General features: G+C 47.6%; 1 protein-coding gene across 2 annotated transcripts in view; it reads left to right on the top strand.

Annotated features, from left to right (window-relative positions):
* Positions 1 to 11642, top strand: part of CECR2 (CECR2 histone acetyl-lysine reader) — a 65912-nt gene that overhangs the window by 15904 nt on the left and 38366 nt on the right. The window contains exons 2-6 of one of the 2 annotated variants that reach the window (XM_024733411.1): positions 24 to 207; positions 1250 to 1389; positions 2266 to 2370; positions 5564 to 5613; positions 6441 to 6610. In XM_024733411.1, the coding sequence (XP_024589179.1) occupies positions 1334 to 1389; positions 2266 to 2370; positions 5564 to 5613; positions 6441 to 6610 (381 nt within the window). In that variant the 5' untranslated portion in view covers positions 24 to 207; positions 1250 to 1333. Of the gene's footprint in view, positions 1 to 23; positions 208 to 1249; positions 1390 to 2265; positions 2371 to 5563; positions 5614 to 6440; positions 6611 to 11642 lie in introns of those variants that run through there. The other variant, XM_024733410.1, reaches the window with a different exon arrangement.

Below are 11642 nucleotides of genomic sequence, written 5' to 3'. Positions count from 1 at the left end.
TGGCTCTGGGGCCGCCTGGTTAGGCCTCAGACCTTCCACAGCTACCTGGAGGACATCATCAGCTACCGCTGGGAGCTGGAAGAAGGGAAGCCTAACCCCCTGAGGGAAGCCAGCTTCCAGGACCTGCCCCTTCGCACCCGTGTGGAAATCCTCCACCGCCTCTGTGACTACCGGCTGGATGCAGACGATGTCTTCGATCTCCTCAAGGTGCGTAGCTGACAGGCACCCTGTCCCTGGAGCAGAAGTTAGAGCAGCCAGCGTTGGGATGCTGTGCTGGTCTTGGGAATCTTGTGGATGCAGCTGTTACCACTGTTGCCAGGGGGATCCAAGCCACACGCTCAGATGACTGCATGTTATTTTATTTTGGTTTAACTTCTACTTTGGTTTGTTCTTCGTTCTGTGTACCGAGTCCCCGCTGACATGGGAACAATCGTAGGTTCCTGTTTGCTCTGTCATCAGTCAGAATTGCAGTTACATTAGTCACTGAGTTTTATTTCCTGAGGTCTGAAATTTGACTTAGAATAATTGAAATATTTATGAAACCTCCCAAGGACTTTAACCCATCCTCACCGCACACCGTGTGCACATTGTAGATGTGTGCTGGGTGGGGCTGTGGACGCCTCCCCCCTCCCTCTTATCCTGTCTCAGAGGGAGGGCACGGGCGGTCTTCTACTTTGCCCTCACCGAGAGGTCGGTCAGAAACGATGAACTGCGTCGACGGTGCTCGTGGGCTCAGATGGGCACCATGGTGAAAACCGCAGAGCAGCCCAGCACAGTCTTCGCTGAGGTCTCGGCCTCCACCCCCCGAGGGTTGGCAGTGCAGGTCAGGCTGGGGGAGTGGGGAGCCCCGGGCCGGACTGGCCAGCGGCGACAGAGCGTCATGGGGGACGAGGCTGCCACAGCACCAGACTCTCCTGTTGGAATTGTCTTTCCTCTTGTTGGTACACACAGAATACGTGTCTAAACCAAGTATGTCACACGTTCATCAAAATCCCTTTGGGTTGCTCTTTTTTTGGCGAGGTAGGGGCGATGGTGGCAGTGGGATTCGTGTGAAGTCCTTCCGTATCCTGCTCTTAAGGCAGGCACCTTCTCCCCGTCCCGTGTGTCGGGTACCCTGACTGAGAATTACCTAAGATGCTTGAGCATTTTAATGTGAGGGATATGTGAGGATAAATTCAGAATCCTCATTTCACTTGTCTCTTTAGTTTTGTTCGTTGTGAGCCCAAACCTCTTTCCTTGTCCTGCCCAGGGCCTGGATGCAGACAGTCTCCGTGTGGAACCGCTGGGTGAGGACAACTCCGGGGCCCTCTACTGGTATTTCTATGGGACGCGAATGTACAAGGAGGACCCAGTGCAAGGAAAATCCAACGGAGAGCTCTCTCTGAGCAGGTACCTTCCTAAAGGTCAGGGCTGCCATAGCCACTGTTAGAAGAGCATCGTTAAAATCAAATACATCGGAATTCCGCAGCACAAGTTATTTTTTCTCATGAAGGAATTAGCTGTAGCAGCATGTCTACAAAGAGATGGCAAAGAGTTATTTCACACAAAAGTGAAAAGGAATTAATCTCTAGCCCAGCTCTCAGCGGCTCCACCCCAGAGGCCGTTCTGCCCGCCAGGTTCTCAGCAGCACAAATGCTCCCCGGGGCCTTTCCCTCCAGCAGAGTGGGTTCTGGAGAATCCCTTCTCCTACTAGAGCTGATGTCCTCAGTGAGGAAGAGGGCTTGTCCCCAGCATCCCAGAGTGATGCTGCATCTTCCCCAGACATGCTGGTTGCTGGGCCCTTTGCTGTTAGCGAAGCCTGAGGCCTCACTGAGATGTTCATGTGGGAGATGTTGTTTTCCTTGGTTCCACGTTTTAACAATGGAAAATGGGAGGTCACCCTGCTCTTTCCCTGTAACTGCTGCCTTTGTTCCTTTTTATAACCTCATGGCCAGAAAAGCTAATCACTAGCTTAAAGCCAGTTTTTTGTTTTGTTTTGTTTTTTGTTTTGTTTTGCGGTACGCGGGCCTCTCAGCGTTGTGGCCTCTCCCGTTGCGGGGCACAGGCTCCGGACGCGCAGGCTCAGCGGCCATGGCTCACGGGCCCAGCCGCTCCGCGGCACGTGGGATTTTCCCGGACCGGGGCACGAACCCGTGTCCCCCGCGTCGGCAGGCGGACTCTCAACCACTGCGCCACCAGGGAAGCCCCATAATCACTAGCTTATAAATCATGTGTAATGCATCAGTCCTATGACAGAACATTTCTATTTAATGTACTATTTCTTAGGGAAACTGAAGGACAAAAAACTGTCTCAAGTGTTCCTGGGAAAACAGGGAAAAGAAGAGGAAGACCCCCAAAACGGAAAAAACTGCAGGAGGAAACTCTAGTGAGGTGAGTAAATCTTGTTAGTCTGTGTAGGTCCCTAACGCGAACCCTTACGCTGGAGGGACTCGCCTCCATCCTGCTTTCTGTGCCTCGGGGGGGACATGGGCCCTGCGTCACAGTCCTCGGGGGCCTCCTGCCTGGCCCCTCGCTTTCACTGGACAGTGGGGACTGTGACAGTGGACGGCACCGAGAACTGAGCCCGCCTTCACCCTGCTTTTTCCCTGTCACTGCTGCCTTTGTTCCTTTTTATAACCTCATGGCCAGAAAAGCTAATCACTAGCTTAAAGCCAGTTTTTTGTTTTGTTTTGTTTTTTGTTTTGTTTTGCGGTACGCGGGCCTCTCAGCGTTGTGGCCTCTCCCGTTGCGGGGCACAGGCTCCGGACGCGCAGGCTCAGCGGCCATGGCTCACGGGCCCAGCCGCTCCGCGGCACGTGGGATTTTCCCGGACCGGGGCACGAACCCGTGTCCCCCGCGTCGGCAGGCGGACTCTCAACCACTGCGCCACCAGGGAAGCCCCATAATCACTAGCTTATAAATCATGTGTAATGCATCAGTCCTATGACAGAACATTTCTATTTAATGTACTATTTCTTAGGGAAACTGAAGGACAAAAAACTGTCTCAAGTGTTCCTGGGAAAACAGGGAAAAGAAGAGGAAGACCCCCAAAACGGAAAAAACTGCAGGAGGAAACTCTAGTGAGGTGAGTAAATCTTGTTAGTCTGTGTAGGTCCCTAACGCGAACCCTTACGCTGGAGGGACTCGCCTCCATCCTGCTTTCTGTGCCTCGGGGGGGACATGGGCCCTGCGTCACAGTCCTCGGGGGCCTCCTGCCTGGCCCCTCGCTTTCACTGGACAGTGGGGACTGTGACAGTGGACGGCACCGAGAACTGAGCCCGCCTGCAGGAAGTGCCCTGAAAATCCCATCCCTACACCACACGTTTCTTCACAGCAGTGTGGAGAGAGTTAATACTGGGTATGAGTTGAGGAGTTAATTCTTTCTTGGTAAGGAGATTTTAGTAGTAAACATGCTTTGTTCTGTGTAGAATACAGTTTCTTACAATAAAGAAAAGGTAAGACTTTAAACATTTTTATGGTGTTTATTTTATATTTAATTTTAGCAAAGAAAAAGATTCTCTTACGATTGGGAAATTGTATTATTACTATCTTTTGGCCACACTGCGCGGCATGTGGGATCTTAATTCCCCAACCAGGGATCGAACTCGCATCCCGTGCAGTGGAAGTGCAGAGTCTTAACCAGTGGACCACCAGGGCAGTCCCAGGAAATTTTATTTTAATATGTCATTGCCTTTTAGGAATTCCCACCATGTGAATCTCAATATAAGAGTTTTCAGAATCTGACCTGTTCTGTGTAGAAATACTTTTTCCTTTTACTTGAGGATCAGATCTGTCATTATTCACTTACGGAAGTTAGGTCATAGTCTTAAAAATTCTAATAACACAGGAGAAGCTGCTTCTTCCTTCGGCGTTTTAGAACTACTTAAGTAACCTAAATGCCTGAAGTGAACCACATTTCACTGTGCTGCTTATTAACTACTAAGAGATATTTTTAGGAATCAGATTATGAATAAATCAATCAGAATTTGATTTTTTTGTTACAACAGTCAGTGTTACACTTTCCAGAAATTTTAACTACAGATTGCAGCTTTCCTCCCACCAGTATTTGTGAGAAATGTTCTTATAATCATGTTTTATACACAAGACGTCTGTTTCTGGATTTTGTTAGCAATCTATACCTCCTGATACATTCAGAAATCTGTTCTGTACTCTCTCAGTTTCCCTGTGAGTCCCAACAATTAAAGTGCCTTAGTGGTGGGGCTGTAGTCATTTTAAGAAGCATATGTGTGCTTATGCTACCCTCTGCTGGTGATTTTATTCTTTAGAGTTCTGTATCCAATACAGTATTTAAGTATTTTTAAATTAAATAAAATTTTGTGAAATCTAAAAAGTGACACTAGTGGATATAATAAAACAGAAACAGACTCATAGAAACAGAACAAACTAGTGGTGACCAGCGGGGAGAGGGACAGGGGAGGGGCAAGATAGGGGATTAAGAGGTACAAACTACTAGGTAAAATAAACTATAGGGATATACTCTACAACACAGGGAATATAGCCAATATTTTATAAGAACTATAAGTGGAGTACAATCTTTAAAAATTGTGAATCATTGTGTTGTACATCTAAAACTATACCTCCATTTTTTAAAGAATGATGAAAAACAAATGTAGACAATAAGATATGTATAGAAGGGGGAGAAGAAGTAAAGAGAAAGGGCAGCCCCTAAAACAAATTATTTTTTAAAAATAATAAATAAAAGTTAAAGTTTGGTTCCTCAGTCACACCTGACACACTTCAGCTGAGCCAGGCACTCGTGGCCCGTGGCTGCCTCGTTGGACAGCGACAGTACAGGACGTTTTCCTTCTCCCGGGAGGCTGTTCGGGGCAGTGCTGGGTTAGGTGGTTGAAAAGAGACCAGAAGATCCAGAGAATGTCATTCATGATTCAGGGAGACTTAACACTGTCGGGCTGATGAGCACATTTGTATTTTATAATTTAATTCCAGCATCCCTGTGAGGTGGGCATTATTAATAGCCCCATTTTACAGGGAAGTTCAGTGACTTTTCTGAGGTCACAGGGTAGGTGGTGGCAAGCCTTGAATAGAGGTGGCCCGGCCTCAGAACCTGTGTTCTTCACCCCAGCCTGCTGTGAGGGCCAATTCATTCAGTACGCCTCACCTGCAGTGCCACCCTCAGTGCAGTCTGGGAGGAAGCCCTTTTCTTGGCATTTACCTGTGGACACTGAACTTCTCCTTTCCTGTGTCCCCGTGTATCTGTCCTTCCTCTCTGCGCCAGCACACACTCTTGGTAGTAAGTCATGGGTCTACCTTACAGGGGAGCCCAGCAATTTTGGACATGTCTTTGTTTTTTGTTTTTTCGTTTTTTTTGTGGTACGCGGGCCTCTCACTGTCGTGGCCTGTCCCATTGCAGAACACAGGCTCTGGACGCGGAGGCTCAGCGGCCATGGCTCATGGGCCCAGCTGCTCCGCGGCATGTGGGATCTTCCCGGACCTGGGCACGAACCCGTGTCCCCTGTATCGGCAGGCGGACTCTCAACCACTGCGCCACCAGCAAAGCCCCATGTCTTTGTTTTAATTGGTGCCTCTTTTTCCTGTGTTTCAGTGAAAAGCAGGAAGAAAACTCCTTAGCATCTGAGCCGCAGACAAGAAATGGTAATGGGTTTTGTCGGGGTCAGAAGGGATTGCATGAACATGATTGACTTGTGTCCTTTTCCAGAGTCGAGTGCAGAGCGTTACGACTATTACAGTAGCCTCTGATTAGCCTCCTCACCCTTCACACATCGTCTCCCTGTGCCCATCTCTCCCCCTGACGGATAGCTTGAGAGCAGGACCAGGTCTTTTCACTTGGGCCCCCTTACCCAGGCCCAGCAGAATAGACACCCAACGTTGGAATGAATGAGCAGCTTCTCCGAGAGCTTTCTTTTAATGTATTGGATTGGCCAAAAAGTTTGTTCGGTTAGTGAATACGTTCAATAAAGTTCTTGGTGAAAATGAAAAATCTGTCTTATTTTTACTTAAAACTGAACGAACTTTTTGGCCAGCCCAGTAAAATGCTTTACTACATAAGGAAGTGTACTGGGTTCCTCCCTAGACTTCGGTTCTGGGATCCAAATTGTATAAATTTGGGGAGAAATAGCAGTTTAGTGTATCTCAGTGCAACAAGCGAGACTGCAAAAGCTCAATCAAAACCATTTTTGCAGAAAAGTAAACACATGAAAGCATTTCTAGTATATTAGAATCTATCATGAAGGTTACGATAGTTATATTTGTATTGCCTTTACGTATTCTTATCTCTTAGTTGTAAACAATGATAGTAACAGGAAAATCAGAAGTACACAGCATCAACCTTAAAAGGTAATGGGCCCCCCATTTTTCTGATTACCTGGCTTTGATCATAACCCAGGGTCCAACTGAAACTGAAGATAGAAAGAAACAGGTCTCATGGGATCTGTTTACTGAGCCACCCCTTTCTCTTCTAGGGTCCCAGGGGCCAGGCCAAGGCTCCTGGTGGCTCCTGTGCCAGACAGAAGAGGAGTGGAGACAGGTCACCGAGAGTTTCCGGGAGAGGACCTCCCTGCGAGAGCGGCAGCTCTACAAGCTCCTCAGCGAGGACTTCCTGCCCGAGATCTGCAGCATGATTGCCCAGAAGGTGTGCAGACAGGGTCCCTGTCCTCCGTGTGTGGCGTCAAGCTGCTCTGGTAAAGGGTTCCTTCATTAGAGGTTTGAGCACCCTCCACTCCACGCTCTCCTGCAGCTGGTCCAGCCTTCATCTTTCTTCACCTGGGACATTAAAATGGGACCTCGTGCCCCCACTCTCCTTCAGTATGGGCCATGTGATTTAATCCTCATGCCTCTACCCCGTCCTCACCGCTCTTCACCCTTGGGAGCCAGCTCTCCTCCTCCCCAGCATCCCCTGGGAACCACCCCCTGAGCCCCAGATGTGTCTCTGCAGAGCACCCTGTGTGTACCTCTCCCTGTACATAGACTCCTGCCTTTTTTTTTTTTTCTCTTTCCTTTTTAAAAAAGATCATCTTCTGGTCTGTCTACTTCTAACAGCAGGCTCTAAAGGTGCTTTTCTTTGTGGCTCTAGTGCTGGCTGCCCCCTCTGACTGCAGGGCACCGAACCCTGGCTTCGTCCTGCCCCCTGCCTGCCCCCGCCTGTTCCAAGGCTCTCAGAAACCCCACTTGAGGACCTGGTGTCTGTGAGCTCTCCCCTGCCTCTCCCAAGCGAGGGTGTACCCCACCGCCCCCCGGTGTGCTTCCCGGCTTCATTTCATTGGGAGTTGTCTAAGCAACTCTGGATCGGGAGCCATGTCTTCCCCATCATTGTAACCCCACAGGTGACCTCCTGGAACACCCGTTCTGTGGTGGGTGCCTGGCAGCCACCCAGTTTCCATAAATCTGATGCTTCTGATTCTTAATACTTTGTAATAGAAGACAGAAGAATGTGAGCACTGCCCCTGACGTTTGAAGAGAAAGTGTTTGTAAACCCTCGCGGCAGCACCGCGGTGGGGCCACGTGACAGATAATGCTACTTGATCTGTCGTGACTCAGTGATACTTGTAACCATTGAGCAGGCTGGCGCTTTGGGGTGAACTGTAGAAAGTCACGGAATTTCATTTTCATGGGTGAGCGTCTCCCCGTCGACGTCCTTAATCCCGTTGACTATAATTACACTTGGATCTTGTCCTCCACAGTGCACTGTGACCATTTTTCCAGGACTTGAAATACGTAATCTAGTTTTCTTAAAGTAGCTATTAAATAGAGCTGGTTTTATAACTTTACATAACCTTGTATATGACTTTATTGATATGATTAATGACAGCACCTTAAATCATCTGTAAGGCATTTATCTAATCTGCTTAAACTTTCTTTTATAATTCTGTCTTTTTAACTGCAATATTCAGCCTCAGACTTTTGAATAGTGTAACTAAGGGAAAAAACTTTTACAGGCATAAAATGGATGGTTTTGATACAGAAAATTTCAGGAGTTGATTCTTTGCAAGAGAACGAAAAATTAAAATAAGGTAAACCTTAAATACAAATTTCAAGAACCATGAAATTAGAAGCTGAAAAAAGAAATAATAGATTTGATATTTTGAAAGCTATACAGTGCTGTAAATTTGCAAGCATTAGTGAAATGGGGTGTTGATCCCTGCCCCAAAAAAACCCAGAATCTAAATTATGCAGCCAGAAACCTTAGCAGACCAGTAATTAGGGAAGAAGAGTTTTCACAAAAGCATCCCATCAAAAGCTCCAGAATCATTTAGATTTATTCACAGGTAAAATTTTCTAAACCTTTACGGAAAGATAATTTCCGAACAGTTCAAAAATAAAGAAAGAAGTGGCTTGGTTACTGTGTCCATTGAGATATAGTTATCTTAGTGCCCCATTCCTGATGAATTTAAATCCGCTCTTCATTCAGTAATATAAATGTCAAGGCTTTAAAAGTGCACTAACAAGTAAAGACCGTTTCCTCATCAAAAGAATAATAACTCATAACCCATCGGGGTTAAGTGGCATGTGTGGTACGGGAATACTGTCTTGGAAGTCTTGTGTGTGTGACGTAAGAAAAGAGTAAGAGGCAGAATTTTAGAGCGTTTCGTCTGGGGGAATAGAATTGCACTTAACGAAGTCTGTTGCTTAGCGCTCACAGCAGTGCTGGCTCCCGACGTCCTGCGTGGGCATCACCTGGACCGCGCGCTGCTCTCGTCCCAGCCTGGCAGGATGGCTGGAGGTAGTTCTGTTGCTCTGTGATTCGTTCCTATGCCTGCTAAAGGTTAACAGTTACTGGCCGCCGCAGCAAAACAGGTGCTGCTGTGAATCTGACTGTGCCTGTGCAGAATTGATGAGAGAGAAGAAGGTACAAAGCTGTGAGGACGTGTATCTTCACATCTCGAGTAAGGATGCCAGACCTCTGTGTTTCTTGAAGGAAAGTTTAGATGTCAGTCGTCACCAAGATAAACTGAGGTTTGTTGTCGCCTTAGCCAAGTCCCAGCGTAACAGAGGTCTCCTCGAGCATACCCGGTGAACGTAGATATTGCGGGTGGGGGCAGTGGGGTGACTCATTTTAGCACTGCCTTGTCCTGGCACAGAGGCCAGACATCAGTAGCACCCTCGGGGGGTCTTCATTCAAGAGGCCGCCCACGGGAAATGACAACCTGCGAGCTGGGCATCCTGCTGATGTTTTCACAGACCTGTGTGCGTCCGTTGTTCTCGTTACTGAATTCACATAATTAAATATTATGAAACAAAATAAGGGCATAAAATTTTCTATAAAAAGTTTTTATTAAAAACAAAGATGAGTTGCTTCTGAAAGGTTGACTGTCAAATTAGGATAAAATAGTAAAAAATGAAAGGAAAAAAATTCATTACAATCTTATGGTTTCGGTATTTGGATTGCAAGTATCATTATCATCTCACTTGCGATTACAAAAAGAAAACTGGAAGGGCAGATAAAGGTATAAGAGGGTAGGAGGGAATCTCCAGGAACCCCCTCAGTGGGCCTGCATCATATGACTAGTGAATGGCAGTACATTTTTATACATTAAGTTAAAACACACACACTGTGTAGATTCTTCCTTTGACAGTGACTGTGTGTACCTACCAGTACCCATCCAAGTTATACTGGCCGAAAGGGGTCTGTTCTAGTAATAAACGCACCTATGATTTGAGTGTGAAATGGAAATCACATCCAGTAAAACAGAATAGACACCGTTACAGGCTACAGTGCAGTATGACAAGCGCAGAGCCACAGGGTCTGGGGGGCTGCGTGTCGTGAGCTTTCCTCTAGGAACCCCCGTAGGTGTGGCGCCGCCCTCTTATAGCTGCCCGTTTGGATGAGCTTCCTGATAGCTCTGAATTTCGATTTTCTTATTAGTAAAAAATGAAGTACTATAACTTCCCAGTTTCTGTGGGAAGGACCATTGTCCAGTACCTGGCCTAGTACTTAGCGATGGATTGACACTTGGTCCCTCCATTGTTTATGGCGGCTTGTAACTGGCGAGGAATTTTGATAGAAAACTAAATCCACGTTTCTTACCAAAATAATTGCAAATCTACAGAGAGGCAAAGCTGATGGGATAACTCATGGAGGTATGATAGTCCTGTAAACTTTGAAATAATGAAAGAACCAGAAGGTAAGGCCGCTTTGACCACATGAAAGTTAAACTTTTATGGCAAGATTAAAGTCAAGGGGGTGTAGACTAGTGAAAGCATTTTAGCTAAGGTTACAGACAGTGATAGTCAGGTGTGTCATACGTATCAGGTCTTTAACAGATAAGTTGATAAGTCACATAGAAGATGGTTGTGAGGACAGGGAAACCGCAGCGCTGTCTGGCCCCAGCACCTGCCTCACTCGGCAGAGGTGGAGGTGGCCCCCTGGCCCCTTTGCTGTTGGTCCCCCGAGAGAGCTCGTGGCCCGAGGGCTCTTCCCCTGGGCCTGAACGTCCGAAGGAGTCGCTCATAGGCACATTTGAGGAGCTGCTGCAGTAGCTTTTGGGGTAAAGGGGGTCATGCTCCCCTTTGACGGTTGGGATTTTATCTCTACTGAAGCTGGTCATTCTCATGATGGAAAAGCTTTCTAGATCCCCCATCTCAGCAGATCTCCTGCCGTTCTGTGGTTCGTTTGGGTTGCATAAACCTCCACTTAGTGGCATTAGTGCCACTGAGCTTTTTCCGTCCTTCGTTGCTTTACCTCGTTGATGCCACAGGTCTCCAGTGTTTCAGTTAAGTGGTGCCAGACCACACGTACGTGATGCTGATATGACGCCACAGAGCGTACTCGCCTCACCTGCACAGCCCTTGCTTACCGTTTCTCAATACGAGGTTATGACGGTGAGGCTTTGGGGCTCAGTCCACAGGAATTCCAAAACTGACGTTGGCCTTTGAAGTTCCGTGTAACGGCCGCTGCCAAGCCTCTGACATCATCTGGGGGTCCCACACCCCCAGGAAGCTCTGGGATCCCTCACGGCTGAGCCTGTTGTCTCTCGTCCTCCTACCTGTTCCAGCCTCACGGGCCACAGAACCGCCTCTAGAGGAGAGCTGCCCTCCTGCTGCTCGGAATCCGCCTTGAGAGCCGCTCCCGGCAGCCCGAGGTGATGAAACTGGCTTTTCCTTGGTAATATGAGACAAAACTTGTTAAAAGTGTTAACACCATTCAGGGAGTTTGACACATGGTATCTCTGAGCTTTTTTGAACGTTTTTAAGTGAATAAGCTGCTTGGGGCCTTGTAGAGCTGAGTTGTCATTTTTGCTGACTGGCCTGGGGTGCCACAGGCCCTTGTTTAGGTAGAGCCTCACCTGGCCCTTCCAGGCCCCTCTCGACTGGTGGCAGTGGCAGCAACAGCAGCAGCTGAGGATACCCTCACCCATCTTGTCCTCGCTCTTCCTCACTTGTAACTGTAGGGGAAGCGTCCACAGAGGACACGGACAGGATTGCAGCCCGGGCGGAGGTCTGACCACCTGTCCGTCAAGTCCACTGAGCAATAGGTGAGTGTGTGAGAGGGAGCAGAGAGAAGGGTTTACAGAAAAAGATTGTTCAGAAAAGATTGTCCCGTTTTATTTCGTGTACTCCTTCTATCCCAAGTTCTTTATTTACCTTGATTTCATTTTTAAAACCTCAAGCCTTTATGGAGTATTCTTTTATATAAGATGCATTTCTAGAAAGAGAAGGAGTTGTAA

Source organism: Neophocaena asiaeorientalis, unplaced genomic scaffold, assembly GCF_003031525.2.
Source record: "Neophocaena asiaeorientalis asiaeorientalis breed wild unplaced genomic scaffold, Neophocaena_asiaeorientalis_V1.1 scaffold150, whole genome shotgun sequence".
NCBI lineage: Eukaryota > Metazoa > Chordata > Mammalia > Artiodactyla > Phocoenidae > Neophocaena > Neophocaena asiaeorientalis.
This window is presented reverse-complemented; position numbering and strand designations above follow the sequence as displayed.